This window comes from Convolutriloba macropyga, chromosome 6 (assembly GCF_964194025.1).
Source record: "Convolutriloba macropyga chromosome 6, txConMacr16.3, whole genome shotgun sequence".
Classification (NCBI taxonomy): domain Eukaryota; kingdom Metazoa; phylum Xenacoelomorpha; order Acoela; family Convolutidae; genus Convolutriloba; species Convolutriloba macropyga.
Window position 1 is genome coordinate 31,357,320 of NC_134473.1, and position 17,031 is coordinate 31,374,350.

The window sequence follows — 17,031 nt, forward strand, 5'->3', positions numbered from 1 at the left end:
TTCAGTTTAAACAGACAAGATGGTTAAACCGCTTTGTTTTTTCACCGTTTGCCAAGGTGTTACGCTACAAGCTGTGTGTTTTTGTTCAAATTGCTGCATCAATATCCTAAAGAAGCCTTTTTGTATCAGGAAAAATGTTTTGTCAACTGATGAAACAAGTGTGTGTATCTCCAGTTACGGAACTGTGCGATTTTTTCCAAGAAATAGAACAAGATTTTTTGAAAAAGACACAAAAAAATTTGAGTTCGTACAAACTATTACTTATGTTTTGGTGTGCAATAAAATCAGCTGGACGGAAAATGCTTGTTATGCGTGCAATCAAGCAAAAGGCTGACGGTGATTTGGAAATTTTGAAAAATTACGAAGGGAAAATGCATTTTCTGAACATTATTTTTCAATAAGATAATGCTCCTGTGCATAGATCAAAGAATATTGGCATTCTTTTTTATTTCAGGAGAGGGAGTGGAAGGTATTGCAATAGCCAGCACACAGTCCAAATCTGAATCCAATTGGAAATTTTTGGGTGATTTTGAAGCAACGATTACAAAAACCGACAGTTTTTGGGAAAATTTAGAAGAAAAAGTTTCTGAAATTTGGAATGAAGTTGACGCAGATGTCGTGAGAAGCCTGTATGAAAACTATACAAACGGTCTCCCGGAAGTTGAAACAGCTAAAGGCGTAATTACACGTTATTAGGGAACAAAATTGAACTCAAAATAATATATGATATGGTGTTTTTAATGCCCATAGTGCATTTTTATGGTAGTTTTGAAACGCTTAAATGATTTTCCAGAAAAACAATAAGTCTTTTTCTGAGAAACCATTTACTTGCAAACCAATCTTAAACGGCCATTAAGATTCAGCAGCCCTACCAAATAAGGTGGAGGATTTGTATTAATTGACCACTGTAGTGCACAAAACGTATTTCAATGCGTAAGAGAGGGCCTTAAAGCCTGGGAAACGGAAACAAAGAACAATTAAACTAATTGTTCATTATACGACGTTTTTGTTCCTTGTCGCCAAATGCCCAAACTTTCGCGAAAAATTTAATACGGCAAGGACGCTGGCTCGTAATGATATCTCATACAGAATAATTAAGATGATAATCCAACGAGTGAATAACGATTATTTTTTTGATAATATCTATACCTGATTTACGGCTTGCATTTTGACGATCTTCCTTAGGTTATAATCTTACATCGTTAAATAATTGAATATAAAAATTATTCTTCTATAAGTTAATATGTACTTTTATAATTGTTTTGAAAAGTCAAGATTGAATTTAGAAACGGATCAATCACTCTGCATGATTTTTGCTGCAAAAGTGCACTTCGCTCAATTAAATTTACTTTACTCAAGTTTGTCACTCTTATTTAGGATGTTACTCTTATGTCACACTAATATTTCCAGAATAGGGTTATAAGCATTTGTTGTTGTCGGTTACAATCGAATTTTATTTGAGTTCGAAATATCTGCCAAAATAATCCACGACGCCTGTTAAAGAGCAGGCGTAAAAAAGAATGAGTTAACGTTGTGACCCTTGTCAGAACCCCTACAAATGTCCCTCTCAAATCTGTTTTTCGATTAAGAATACAGTTCAGTTTTGCATTTATCCAAACCATGGCTAAAACAACTATATATTGGTATTGGATTGCAACAAATTGCAAGTTAAGTTCAATCAATGGCGCTTTAGACTAATTAAATGTTCAAGGTTTTGGACAATTATACGTCCTCTACAAACAGAATTGACGAAATGAAAGACTTCCTTGTGACGAACGTATAGTATTGTTTATTGCAAATAAGAATTCATTAATTGAGAGAATTTGACAAAGCATTCCCAGTTTCATATGATTCATTGAGGATTGCGTGCTCAAATTACAACTTCTGGAAAGGTCTTCTAGCGCACAAAAGTAAATAAGAATTTGTCTAATTGTATTGCGGATGGTCTTGATCAGAGGCTGTTGTGGCCTGGATTGGCCTAATCAGAGATGACTTGCAATAAAAGGCAAAAAGTCCAGTTTTAGATGCCATGATTTTGTGTATCACATAGAAATAAATAGCTTACTATTGACACTTATACGCATGTAGATGGTTTTACACATGATTTTAGTAATAAAACCTCATAACAAAATGGAGCTTCTTGGCTCATGGAAAAAATATCATAGTGGTCAAAATCAATTACTTTCCAGAACACTTGAATGTCTGATCAGAGAGAGCTTCTGAACTGAGGAAAACTTGATTGGAGAGTTTTAAGCGAAAAATTTACCACAAAGAGATTTCGAATGCACGAAGATATGATCAAGGTGATTTTGAACTCATGAACTTCTGGTCAATGGCTACTCTGTGCGCAGAAAAAACTAGATTGTTCGTTCAATTAACTTTTTTCAGCAATGTGTTCTGATTTAGCAGGCCTGTTTTCGAATTTAAAAACCCAATTGGTAACAACAACGATATTGGTGTCATTATAATACTTTTCTGTCAGATTGGATAGTTTTTTCGATAATGTTTAGAGTTCTTTGGATGAAGCCTATCAAAAAGAAAAGATGATTAAAAATGTCAACCTATGGGCTCATCTAAATATATATATTTATATATATATATATATATATATATATATATATATAATTATATTTGTTCACAAAATTTTTCACGATGCCTGTAATGGTGCAAGCGTGAAAAAGAATGAATTAATGTTGTAACCTTTGCCCAAACCCCTACACATGTCCCTCTCAAATCTGTTGTCGGATTAAGAATACAGTTGAGTTTTGCATTTATCCAAACCACAGCTCACAAAAACAACTATATATTTGTATCGGATTGCAGCAAATTGTAAGTTAATTTCAACCAATGGCGCTTTAGACTAGTTGAATATTCAAAGTTTGGACAATTATACGTCCTCTACAAACAGAATTGACAAAATGAAAGACTTCTTTGTGACGAACGTATAGTATTGTTTTTTGCAAATATGATTTCAATAAATGAGAGATTTTGACAAGGCATTCCCGGTTTCATATGACTCATTAAGGATTGCGTGCTCAAATTGCAACTTCTGCAAAAGTCTTCTAGCGCACAAAAGTAAAAATGAATTTGTCTAATTGTATCGGGGATGGTCTTGATCAGAGGCTGTTGTGGCCTGGATTGGCCTAATCAGAGATGACTTGCAATAAAAGGCCAAAAAGTCCAGTTTTAGATGCCTTAATTTTGTATATCACATAGAAATAAATAGTCTACTATTGACACTTATACACTTATAAATGATTTTACATATGATTTTAATAATAAAACCTCTTAACAAAATTGAGTATCCTGGCTCATGGAACAAAATTTTATAGTGGTCAAAAACACTTTCAACAACACATAAAAATCTGATCAGAAAAAAAACTTCTGAACTGACGAATGTTTGTTTAGAAAGTTTCAGGCAAAAAAATTACCACAGAGAGATTTCTAATGAGCGAAGATTTGATTAAGGTGATTTTCAATTCATGAACCTCTGGTCAATGGCTACTCTGTGTGAAGAAAAAACTGGGTTGTTCGTTCAATTACCCTTTTTCAGCAATGTGTTCTGGTTTAGCCGGCCTGTTTTTGCGTCTAAAAACCCAATCTGTAACAACAACGGTAGTGGCGTTACTATAATGCTTTTTCTATCAGATTAGATAGTTTTTCGATAATACTTAGAGGCCTTTGGATGATGCCTTTCAGAAAGAAAAGATTCTGGATAATGTCAATCTTTTGGCTCACTTATATATATATATATATATATATATATATATATATATATATATATATACATATTCTTCTGATCAGAGGCAGTTTCGAACGCTCAATGGTCTGAACAATGGTCTAGAAATAGTCTCGACCAGGTTCGGACAAAATTCTGGACAATGGTCTAGAAGTTGTCTGACCAGAGAAATTTCGGGTCTTTGGTGTGCTGATCACATGTGGTTTCGAGCGCAATTCAAGCGCAGACAAAGTTCTGGGTTTACGATAGTCTGATCAAATGTGATTTCAGGCTTGACCTTAAACTGGGTTGTCACTTTTGTACACAGAAGGTCCAAGGCAACAGAATTAGCAGATTGCACTATTACCACGCAAAGATTCCAACATGTTCAATTCCAGGACCATCTGGAGAGTCAGACGGTATCTATATGATCGTAAGCGGACGACAGCACAGTTATCTAAATTCTGAAGCTCTTGCAAAATAACGGTTTGAGTTTGCCTGAGGTATTTGATCAGACCGCCTTTTTTAACAGAATCTTTTGGGAATAAAAAAAAAGGATTGTAAAGAAAATCAATATCAAGCCTCTACATCTCAAGCTGGAAGCACGATAGATGTCTAACAAAAGGAAAAATATATAAGATCAATCAATGAAAGATATTGAATTCAGACCTTGCATTACATTTTTGCACTACATTTTTGGTTATTTCTACTCACAGATCGATAGTTCCAGGAAAACCAGAGTCTACAGGATCCGAAGTAACGATGCATATTCTAAAACGACAAAATTCTCTCAGTAGGTATAGAAGCGATCAAGGGATCTAAGAGGGCAACTTTGGCTTTTAATTAGCAATGTCTTCATTAATCAATGTTTTTTTGCAGCAAAATCACTATCAACCTTTTCGGGAATTTTTTACTGAAAATATCATACGGGCTGAATATTGATATCAATATTCATTACCGTGTTTAATTCCATTTAATTCATTGCAAAATTAATTTCATTTTTCCTTTAAATTATTTTAATCGAAGAATTTGCATTGACCTTAACTTTGTTCAAGTATTAGACAGAAAACTATCTGTTCACGCTATAAACAAATTTGAAGTTACTGTTACTGTTCCTGATCAGCTCATGATCACCTCAATTTCCTGTTGTGTGTAAAATGTAAAATATCTTTCATTCTCCTAATTGTACTGATTCCTTTCAGTTGTAACTGAGCTTTGCAAATCGTTCTTCAAAAGTGAGTTAGGAAAATTAAATGGTCGATCGCGACGCAAACTCCCAATAATAAAAGTAACATTCGAAGTGTTACTTAAGTAAACTATCTAACGCGACGCAATCTCCTACCTCCAAATAAAAAAACTTCACGCGACGCAATTCGATGAAGTATAAACCTAGGCAGTACAACATGAAGCAGTCAGCAGTTGACGCAAGAGAAACCCCTATTCGCATAGATGCCTTTTGAGGAAAAATAATGATCACATCACCTGTCACTTGGGAGTTGTGGCCTCAGCAATAGAAACTCGCCCTAAGAGCGAAAGAGGGATTTCCTCTCCCGGGTTTCTTCTAAGCGGACAACCTTCAGGAGTTGTCTACCTACCAGAACCATTATATGAGGAGCCAGTTGAAAACCATACTCAAACAACGGAAAGGGACCACAAAATCCGAAATCAACAACTTAAAGTAACTTGGCAGAACAGATGCAAGACAATCGACGAAACTGGCCCGTCTTTGCGGAGAAAACCATGGGATATCTGTGACCAAAAGACTACTTCTCTCCTCTACCCCTGCATTGGGACCGATGGATGCAGAATCTTTCCAAGTAAGCACCCACATTCTCTTTTTGAAAACGAAACATTGAAGAAAATATGGAAAATCATAAAGATTCTTTCAGAAAAAACCCGTTCATTATATACGATATATTCGTCATTTTCTCCTGAAAACAACAGAATGAAAAATCTGTGGATAGTTTCCACGGAAGACTTACCAAAGAAGCCGAAAATTGTAGTCTGGGCGACGAAGAAACTACACTCATAGGCGACACATTCATTCTGAACATGCTAGATTGTGAGACGCTACATGGAACTTCTCAAAAGAACAGTAACAACCACTAAAGTGTTTGGAATAGCAATTCGTTTGGAAATGGACGAGCAAAATAATCAAAAAATCAAACAAAATCTAAATATTAGCAAAACTCAGTCAGTAAATATAGTGAACAACTAACGGAATTGTAATCCCACCGCAAACTTCCAACAACAAAAGCAGAGTTACGCAACTCTAATGCCTTTAACCAAAACAGGTTCACTAGTGTCTGCACCAATTGCCGACAACGCTGGATCAATAACCAATAACTAAAGTGCATTGCAAAAAAAACAATGCAATTGCTGGAATTTCCAATCATTTCGCAAAGATGGAAAAACCCCAAAAAGTCACAGATCCAAAAATCACAACCACAACAAATTAATGTCAATCAAATTGAATCAATGCCTGATAAAAACAATAACGAGGAACCATTGAGCTACATAACCAGTAACAGAGAATGACAAGAACAATTGTACGACTCCAACTACAATAGTGACTCGGGCAACTATGTTGGAGCTATCGAAACACTTAAAGCCAAAATACAGTTTGGTATTATTTCTTCAATCTCAAAGATTGAATCCAGCTGTGTGTGTAGCATCATCTGAAGAATCTTAGTAACCTCATAAAGACTACCCCAACAGCTCAATGGAACACTTCAACAAATCAGAAGCACTGGAAACTTTCTCAAACGAACCAATCAAGGTCCTAGAAGAACTAGCCACAGCTGTCTCCTACAACGATTGGACTTGTGAGGATGCAAGTCTCACTTTGGTAGACGACGGTCATAAGAATGTCATAGGACGGTACCTTTTCAATAGCGTCGGACTAACAGTTATCCAACAACAACCATAATTATCTATACAAATTATAGATAATTCTACATGCAAACTGAAAGAGGCTATTGCGTGTTAATTTCCTGAATTAGTTTTACGGATTGGATTATCAAAGACACGAATTGTTAAATCATAATTTCATCAAATGTTCACTGCAAAACAACACAAAATTTGTCGCGTTCTCATCAACTTACAACCTATAGTTACTATTGAACTTGACAGATTACAAAAGGAGGGCCATATCGAAAAGTTGACAAGTTGATGTAGCGAAAATGTCATTTCATCCATTCTAATTACAGTAAAGAAAGACCAATCAATAAAACTAGCACTAGATTCTAAAGCCATCAAAAATTAATTCATGAAGAAAATCGAGAGCCTAACAAAGAAATGTTAATTGATTCTATTTCACGACAATTAACGAATACAAAAAACGGCCAACAAGCATATTTCTCAACTATAGACCTTAAATATGCATTCATTTACAACTACAACTAAAATACACAGCAAACATTGTAACTTTAACAATACTTGTGGTGCATCAACAGTTACAAACAGGTTCCAAATTGTTTTTCATGGCCTCATATGCCAGCTTGTATACCTTCAAAAACAATGTATTACACACTTATAGGTCTTCAAAAAACCTACTGTTTCTTAGAGAATATCATAATAGTTAGTACTGAATCAGAATCCGAACATATTGCTCATGTCATTAAATGCTATTCATGCAATGTCATTAAAAGGACTAAATTTTGATCATTGGCTAATCAATTTTCAAAAATATTATTTGGCTAAGTCAGAAATTAAATGGCCGGTGTACCAACTTACTCAGACAGGTATTTTGCCACTCGAAATCAAAGCTGCTGTTATTTTCACAATTCCAGCCCCAAATACAATTAAACGATTAAGATCTTTTCTCGGTTCAGTACTTCATATTAGCAATTTCATACCACACTTAGCAGAAGTTCGCCACTCATTGAGATCATTACTAAAAATCACTACAAAATTTATTTCGACTGAAACACACACCAAACACTCTAATGTAACTGAAGACAAAATACCACAAAGTAACGAACATTGTCACTAAAAACCTAAACTGGATAATTGAGCAAATTGAGAAGCTTCACGCTCAAGACATGGCCCCGCACTTGCACAAAACACTCCAGACGGATGCAAACCTCTTGCATTTGCTTCTCGTTTTCTAAACAACACAGAGGAACGAAATAGCCTAGATGAGCTAGAGTTAATGGGATTTGTATGGTCTAATGACTATTTCAATTACTAATTTTATGGTAAAGATTTCACAGGAATTACTGATCATTGAGCATTATTGTCAATACTTACAGAACATCGTCCAAACAAATCCTACAACAGCAGACTTCCACAATGGATTGACTGAATACTTCCTTAAATTTTTACTATCCAACACATGCCTGGAAAGAAAATGGGTTTAGTCGACTATATTTCTCGTAACCCTTTTGCGAAAGCAAAAAGTTTTTGACATATGATGAACACTTTGTAGTCGCAGCTATCTCAAAAATTTGATATCCATTTAAACAGGTTGTTCAACCTAAAGCATCAGTCCTACAAAAATTTAACATCACAAGAAAGCGCAATGCCCCCATCACAAAAATAAACAAGGCGTTTTCACAGCAAACGACTATTTCTGCAGACAATGTTTTACAATTAAAGAAGAAGTTAATCGCACAACAACCACCAAATTCAATTATGTCGTCATTTGTAATTTATACTACCATCTAATTGTATTAAAAACAACTCAAATACGCAAATCCCCCCGCAATTGCCCTTATATCGTTCAACACGACAACTTGCACTAAATGCTCAGCCATTGAAAAACAAATTTCGTTAACAAACTCATTGCAAATGCCTCATAGAAGTAAGACAGCAACGAATTTGAACAGTCTGAATAATTAAGCGCAATAAGCCCTATATTTGACAATAAATCAATCAACCACTTAAAAATATCTAAATTAAGCGCGAAAAAACAACAAAAAATAACAAGCACACAAAAACACCGAGCTTTTTGCCCATAAATCGCCCTTAAGTAAATACACAATTTCAAATCTGAAAACATCATCGCCGAAATTGCTTCGTGGAAAATCATCAAAAACTCGAGTTGTTAACTCACGACCAAATCAAGAGTTGTTAACTCACCAACAAATACGACTCCCGGTACGATTTATTTATCAACAACGGATACCAGCCCCTCAACCAATACTTTGGATATTACAGAACATCAACGATTGTTGGATACAATTAGAAAATTTTCAGCAAAAAAAGCCTGAATTGTTTACAGGGAAGAACTCAAATTTTAAGAAAGGTTGCGACTGTGTACTACGAAATATCGAAAACAGATTAAAGAAAATAAGCCCCTACAATCACTCATAGTAGAGGGACAAAAAATGGACGCCTATGCCTGGACGGAAGATTTGGAATTCCCAAGGCATTTAAATATGCAGTACTGGAGGACATCGACTCTACACATCCGAGGATTTTTGCGATGCTATTGCTAGCCCAGAACATTTGTTGGCCCTACATCCAACGCTATATAATAGAAAAAGCTAGTGATTGAAAAACTTGCACGGATGTTGGTTAAAAATTACCACCAGTGAATCCGAATAGCATATGGTCACCACTAATTAGTTGTATTGAATCGAACGAAGAACTACAAATAGATTTTGGTTGCCCAAAGTGAAAAAGGAATAGAACAAGACTTCTCAGTAGGCACTGATAGATATTCTACATATCCCACAATAGAAACAAAAATAACACATCCAGCCCACATGTAAATAAATCGCTCTCTTTCTCTCTCTCTCTCTCTCTCTCTATATATATATATATATATATATATATATATATATATATATATATATATATATATATATATATATATTCACGGAGCCTAATATGTATTAGATTAGTTCAAGCTAGATAGGAAGTAGAAAAGGTTATTCGCGCTGCGAATGCCAAAGCGCAAGCCCAGCAATGGAAAATGTAGGACGATGAGAGCAATTTATGTTGACGGCAGGAATTTCACGGCCAATTCCCAGGACAGAGTGCAGGTTGTAAGCAAAAAGAGCCAAAACGGTCCAGGCAACGAGAAGACAAAAACAAAACCTCGACCGATTTTACGAACTCTTAGCACTTGATAGCACTGAGGGGAAACTTAACCCCACCACAATTGTTATTAAAGAGGCAAATAAACCGAGGTCAGTGTCAAAAACTCTGACACAGCAAAATTTGGCACAAAACACAAACAAGCAACAGATTTGGCACACAATGAGGAACGAACACCAACAAAGATAAATGAAGATTAAATTGGAGCAGAAGATTCGGAACCATAAAAAAATATATCACAAAAAATCTTGGGAGCCAAAATGTTAAGAGGTTAAAAAAGCAAGCAGACGATGTTAATGTTGTCTCTTTCGCTAGATTGTGTATATCTACAACAATCAATGTAGCAAGAGTCCTGAAATTGCGATTACCAAGCCGCAATCCCATATACGATGATGCATTTGAAGATAGACCCGACCTGCATGTCCTAATTTTCAGCCCCAAACAAGCAAATGCAACGCCTCCAATTCAACCAAATAGTTCAGCGTTTTCTGCACCGCAACTGATGCATATCCTAAGAAAAGGTAAAAAGCCAATTCAAACTAGCGACCCGTCGGACTCTCAATCTTCTTCGATAAGTATAACTCAACGCCAAAAGAAAAGCACAACCAAAGGTCACGGAGTCAGCAAACTAAAAGAGTTGTTAAAAACATATGTTTAGTTAGTAAAATAATATTATAACACTATTTAACCGGTAAAAAAGTACTAACTTTTTTATTTTATTTACTTTAAAATTCACTAAGAAAATAAATTTTTTATAAGATTCACTATAAAAATTTTTTCTATAAAAATACTGATTTTTTTAACTTTGATTTTAGTTATATAGTAAGTTTTTTTTACTATTTACTATCATTTCCTTAAAAACGGGGAAACATCATACGGACTGAAAATAGGTCTCAGTATTCATTACCGTATTTAGTTCAATTCCATTTAAGTCATTGCACAATTTAGTTCATTTTACCTTTATTTTTTTTTGCTGAAAATCTAGATTTGATCTTAACTTCAATCATATCTTAGACAGGTAACTCTCTGTTCCCGCTATAGACAAATTTGAAGTTTCTGTCACTGTTTGTGATCAACTCATGATCACCTTAATTTCCTCTTGTGATTAAAACTGTAAAATATCTTTCATTCTTTCAATTCTACTGCTAATTTTCAGTTGTAACTAAACTTTACAAACTGCCCTTCAAAAGTGAGTTAATTGACTCAAATAGTCAATCGCGGCGCAAAAAGGGAGCACTCGAAGTTCTACGTAGATAAACTGGCAAACGCGACGCAATCTCCTATCTCTAAATAGTTAACGTCAGACTTGACGCAATTGGATTAAGTTTAAAACTAGGCAGTACAACAGAAAACAAGAATTGTGCAAAATGCAACAGCAATATTTGCTCAATGTATATTCCACAGAAATTTTACGAAAAGATTGTTTCGGAACCTTGGTTATAATCGGATCACCTGTTCACATCATTTCTCAAATTTTGAAATATGATCAAGCTACGGCCGCCTTCGTCCTGAGGTCCGAGCAAACAAAAGCGCCTATGAAATGCTCGGCATATTATTAACGTAGCAAAGCTTCGGTATGTTCTGTTTCAAAGGATTCGGCATGCTTCATTAGCTTCATTCAGCAAAGCTTTATTATGATTGATCTCATTATGATTTATCATTTCACCGCATAAATTTTTGAGTTTTTTTTTGTTTAAAAACATAGTCAAAGAAATGATAATGTTTTATTTAAGGAGACTTGAAGCATACTTTCAAAGAAAAATTAAAGAGCATACATTTTCTAAAGATACTGTTTTTATTTATTGAATTTTCTTGCTTATCTCGTTGACAATACTTTTTGAACAAATATGATTTTCTTATTTTTTTGAAAATTAAAAACGTAGCAAGTTGGTTGAGGATTGATGGGGACTCATTGTTTCACATTAAGGGAATTTTTATGTAATCATGAAAAAAACAAGTACATAATGTCGTTTTCTGAACATACCAAAGGTTCCCTAAATTATCGTTCTACAATTAAAACTGAGCAAAAAGACAGTTTCCTACGTTTAACTGTTTTTTTTCTGAAGTAGGAAGTTTTTTAAATTATTTTTGTTAATTTAGAGTCCTCATTAAACAAAATTCTTCGATGATCACAAAACAATATCACAAGAACGGTTTTTGTTGACACTCATTTTCATTATTACATGTTCTGTAAGACAAACAGAGTGACTTGTCTGTTTCACTTGTCCACAAAAAAATTAGTTTGGATCTTAAAAACTAAAAGAGGTGCACATACAAAAATTGAGAATAAACTTATACTAATGATCATTTTTAAAAAAGTTAAAACGAAAAACTTAGAGTTTTATTTTATTATTTATGTAATTGCTCAAGTAAGCGGAAGTGAGTACAGGTTTTCTCGGCCTAGAAAAATCTTTTAATTTGGTCTTAAACAATCTCTTAGTTTGGCAATATACTATTTACTTCTATAATTATTGTATTCCACACAATGCAAATTGAGAAATTTACAAAAAAATCGAGCCTGCCCTAAATGGTTTTAGAGAATCTTAAAGTCATGTTCAATGATGAAATAGATTTTCAGTGTTAAATGATCGGAAATAGCAACCTTGGCATATCTCCAAGAACAATGTCTCATCTCATTCCAAAAATGTCAGTAAATTGAGCCCATTAATTACAGGACTCCACGTAGCAGGACTCATAATAAGTAGATGTTCGAAGAACTCTCTTTTTCTTTCGCATTGAGTTCTAACTGGATATCAAAAATTAGCTATTTTTTGATGAAGCAGTTTTTCTTTGATATTTTTTAAGGAGACGATAACATTTCAAGACAGTGTAAAATTTATGTCTAACAACAAGAAAAAATAATAGGGAGAATAGGCAAAAATGACATGAGACATTGTCTGAGTTGTTCGTAAATATTTGTTTCATTTCATATAAGGTTGGTATAGCCTCTATTCCTAAAAATATTGGTAATATTTTACAGTCATCACTGATTTTTTTATTTTGTGTTTTTCTTATGCAATCGGGTGATATTTGATGGAAGAAGGTGGGAAAGAAGGCGGGCTTTCATTTATTTCTAGTGATTTACGCATGGTGAAAATTATCCGTGAAAAAAATTGCGTGTACTTACCCGAGAAAATTTTGCTTTTTACTGCGGAGACGCACATCTTTTGGAGATAAGAGTGGCACCTCCACGTTATGTTTGGTAAATATGTAAGTTCTCAATACTACTCATTCAACAAAAATTTCACCCTGCCAAAAACATCTTCATACTTTTTTTCACGTAGTGGAACCGAATATTATAGGAAAAGCTATACCCAGAAAATTGAGTCTAGGCATTAAAACCCCAGTCCTTCTCTATTAGGAAATAAACCACAACGGGAGATAAACGCCCATATTATTTTTGAGTTTGGTCATCAGAATTTGTTAGGCTCTGATATTTCATATCAAGCTCCATGGCCCGCTAAGGCATGACCATGGCCCGCTAGGCACGGCCAAATTCGCTGCTCGCCACAAACTAGGTAGGGTTTTATTATCGTGCGTATTTTCCTATTAGATGTTGATTTTCGTGGTTTTTTTTGAAACCGGAAAAAAATGTAGCGCAACCGCAAACGATATAGCTCATGACCGTGGGGAAAAAACTATCGGTTAAGCCGTATTAGGTTTGAACAGTAAATCTTTTCGCTGCCGCCATAAATTTTTACAGCAGAGAAAAAAACATCGGGATCATTTGTGATTTAGCCTTTCTGATCTTTTTTCCCTCTGAACAGCGTGGCGTCGTTTTACAAAACTGCTGTTTAATTTTTCTTTTAAAAAAATTATGCAGATTATCTGATGCCCCGTGTAGTTAATTGTTTTGATTCATTTCTTTATACCCTCTCGTATTCTATAAGGAGATAGATGATCTGTATTTTTTTTTCATGAAATTTAATCTGAGACAGCCTTTTTTATATTCCTTTTTTCTCGACGATCACTAAATGGGAGAGAAAAGTTGACTTACTGTCCCTGAAGATTTGCGTTTGAATATGTAATGACACTGGTATTGTAGATGTATTCAATCCCAAACTCAGACTCAGCTCCGACCTTAAAAACAAAACTGGTTTCAACAACAACAAACTAGTTTCAACAACAGTTTCCTTTCTTCCTAAGCAAAGGATCATCACAATTATTGAAGTACACTCAGAGCAAAGCTCAGTTCATTTCACAAATCTATCCCTTTATTAGCTAGCAAGGTTGTTTCTGAAGCAAAATAACGAAATTAAACTTCCACTATAGCTCACAACACAAAACATGGTAGAAACACAATTTGTTTAACTTGAAAGTTCTTTTAATTATATGGTCAAGGTTGCAATTTTTGTGATTCTTTGTCTGTTTTAACCTCATTCTCCTCTTCCATACTTTGCTAAGATCCCAGATCATTAGTCGATATTCATAAACCGTCCCAGATGGAGGTGGTTTGTCTTGATACTAACAACACATTCATGAAGTCAGAATACGTTGCGTTCTGAATGCGTTCACATTGCTCTATGTCTGGGTTTTAGCGTCATCCAAAGCAATCTAATCAACAATATTTTCATAACTTGCCGGTGAAATAACATGTTAGCGCCTAGTGATCACCATGAAGTCTGCTTCGTTAATAGACTACGAGTTTATTCTTCTATTTTTCACCACGGTTACTATATAGAGAGTGGCGATAAAAGACTGTAGCAAATTATTGGTCTAATCACGGCAACAGTGTGATGCATTTTGTAACGCAAATTATACAACTATTGTAATCGCAACGCGAGTTCATTAAAACGTCACCAGGTAGTCACTCGGTAACGTTTTTGTGCCTCTCTCTTGTTATAGTCACCAGGGGGACATGAAAGCAAATTACAGAGAAAAACACCTTCAGAGAAGGGTTAATAAACCAGGGTGTAGACGTTATCCGTAACCTCCACGCAGTGCCCCCGGGTAACTGCCACTAACTCAGTGGACTCAAAACAAACTTTGTTTGGAATTCCTGCCAGTCACATACTCATCAGCGCAGGCAAGAGCCTGAGATGAAGGAATTGAGACAGAGCTTGGAATAGCGCCATTGAAAGAAGGGAGCAAATGTGACTATTGGCGGGACCCTGTTGATATAAATGTGACTCTTGCAGTCTTATCTTGCGTTTTCTACCATTTGGAAATGTCTCCAATTAAGGAAGATGATCTCACTGGCTCAATAATCAACAAAGCAACCAATGTGAAATCTTAAAATTCAAGATTTTACATTGTTCTATTAAAATTAATAAGGACAGTTTTATAGAAGAATACAAGTTCTAATTATTATTGCGCGAGCGCTTGGAAAAATTTACACGATCGGTACTAAAAAGAGCTAAAGACTGTCACACTTTTATGCTTCCTCTATAGAACCAAAGATTAACTTACCCCGACTGGGTGAATAACTCCGCTGTTGAGAGAAGTGAAAGTGAACAGATAAGGATCAGGGTCGCTGCAAGAGATTGAGCTCCTCTTAGTGGAGCCATAGTAAAAATTGATCCACTCGCAAGTGGAGGGTTTGGTTGCAATTAGGGTCACAGTGCTGCACGAACTCGAGCTCAGAACTAAAACATTAAGGTTTCCTCAATTTTGCCAGCCTCGATTCTCTTGCTTAACCTCATTTTTCAATTGAGGTAAGGACGAGCGGTTGCTCCTCATTGAAAATCTGATAATAGGGCGAAGACTGAAATACCACAGACTAGGTGGCAATCATACGCCAAATATATTTTCTGACTAATGAGAAATATGCTAAAACAGTGATTCGTGAAAACCTAAGGTGGAAAAAAATGTGACGTGTTGAGCTTACAATCCGTAATGGTGTAGGGGATCTCATTAGACAACATATAGACCTTGCTGAAAAATCATTTGATGTTTTGGCTCCGTAAAATTCTGCACTATCTGATTTCTTATAGTAAAAATCCTGTCACTCGAAACTGAACCCCGCTAACAATCCTCCTCATCAGCTCCAAAACACGGAAAATTTGTCTGAGAGGTTTTGTTCTGAGATACAAGTTTTATCTGCATTTACGTCGTGGTTGTGGTCAAAAGATTAATCTTGTGGATCTGATCCCGTGAAACTGCAAAATCTGTCTGAAATTTGTGTCAATCGCAAAAATAACAAGTTTGCATAGAGTTAGGGGAAAATTTATGCGATGATGGATTTTTTCTCCTCAAGACCAAATTGGAAAAATTGATACCCATCCTACAAAAATTAAAGTAGTACCGTATGAAAAGTCTTGAAACGCAGATTTCAGGCATCTAAATTTCAAGCATTTGCAATTGAAGATAAGAGTTTTTATGTAACGAAAATTTTCTTACTGATACCTTTGATACTGATATTTGAGTTTATTTATTAATTTAACTTCAAATCCATTTGTTTCAGCGACTTGACAGCACTTGTTTTCAATACAAAGTTTTGTTAAGTTTCCTTTTTTGCCTTTATTGTAGTCTTGTTTATTTTGTCGCTTAGCCCCAGTATAGAATTGTCTCATTAGCCCAATATTGAGCCAAATGTTGATTTATTTGTTCATAATTCATTAATTAATCACGTGAAAAAAAGAACAAAAAGGTGCTGCAACGGCAACATAGGAAGCGCTGAATAACAAGGCCGCAAAAACGGTTTGCTACCTATAACTAAGCAATATTACTGCAAAAAAGAACTGACTTGAGCAGCAAATGAGGTGTTACTGTGACTTGTGCTTTAAATCTCTTGAGAAGTAAATTGCAACTGTCTTGTTTTGAAATTTTTCGAACAGTGATAAATTTGCTAGTTTTTGGTGCAAGTTCACCTTACTTGAGTTGGAATTCAAAGGTTACTTCTCCAGTTTTGCTAACTCATCTCGTGAGTACAAAGAGCCAAATCAACTTAAGCTCAATTTTAAAATTTTTTGCACAACTGGTGTTAGACATATATTTTTGTCTTCGATTTGTTTCCATATCTTATTGAACAGGTATACATAAAGTCATCCTGTACAGTGTGATTTGTAGCAAATCCTGTGCAATTTGATATTGAAAAAGACTAAGATTAGTTCACAATCTCAATAAAAGTATTAGCTTACAATCTTAGTAGAAGAAGTAGCAAGCAGTCTTAAAATAAAGTTTTAATGCAATGTCAAGGCGGTGGATATGCAATTGCACAAACGAACTGCTAAAACAAAATTTGGACCCGCTAAAACAAACGGGCGGCATAAATATTTTCTTTTCATAATTGGTCGAGCAGCTGTTACATTGTGACCATCAAGTTTTCA

At 35.1% G+C, this 17,031-nt stretch overlaps 2 protein-coding genes across 2 annotated transcripts in view; both read right to left on the reverse strand.

The window, feature by feature from the left end:
* The window catches only part of LOC142340927 (ubiquitin-conjugating enzyme E2 K-like), a 295,142-nt gene that overhangs the window by 82,750 nt on the left and 195,361 nt on the right, over window positions 1-17,031 (reverse strand). The window lies entirely within an intron of this gene.
* LOC142341290 (uncharacterized) overlaps window positions 1-17,031 on the reverse strand; it is a 194,513-nt gene that overhangs the window by 17,024 nt on the left and 160,458 nt on the right. The window contains exons 14-16 of the mRNA XM_075392209.1: window positions 15,173-15,348; window positions 13,761-13,843; window positions 4,433-4,489 (exon numbers count right to left, since the gene is read on the reverse strand). Coding sequence (XP_075248324.1) covers window positions 4,433-4,489; window positions 13,761-13,843; window positions 15,173-15,348 — 316 coding nt within the window. The remainder of the gene's footprint in view (window positions 1-4,432; window positions 4,490-13,760; window positions 13,844-15,172; window positions 15,349-17,031) is intronic.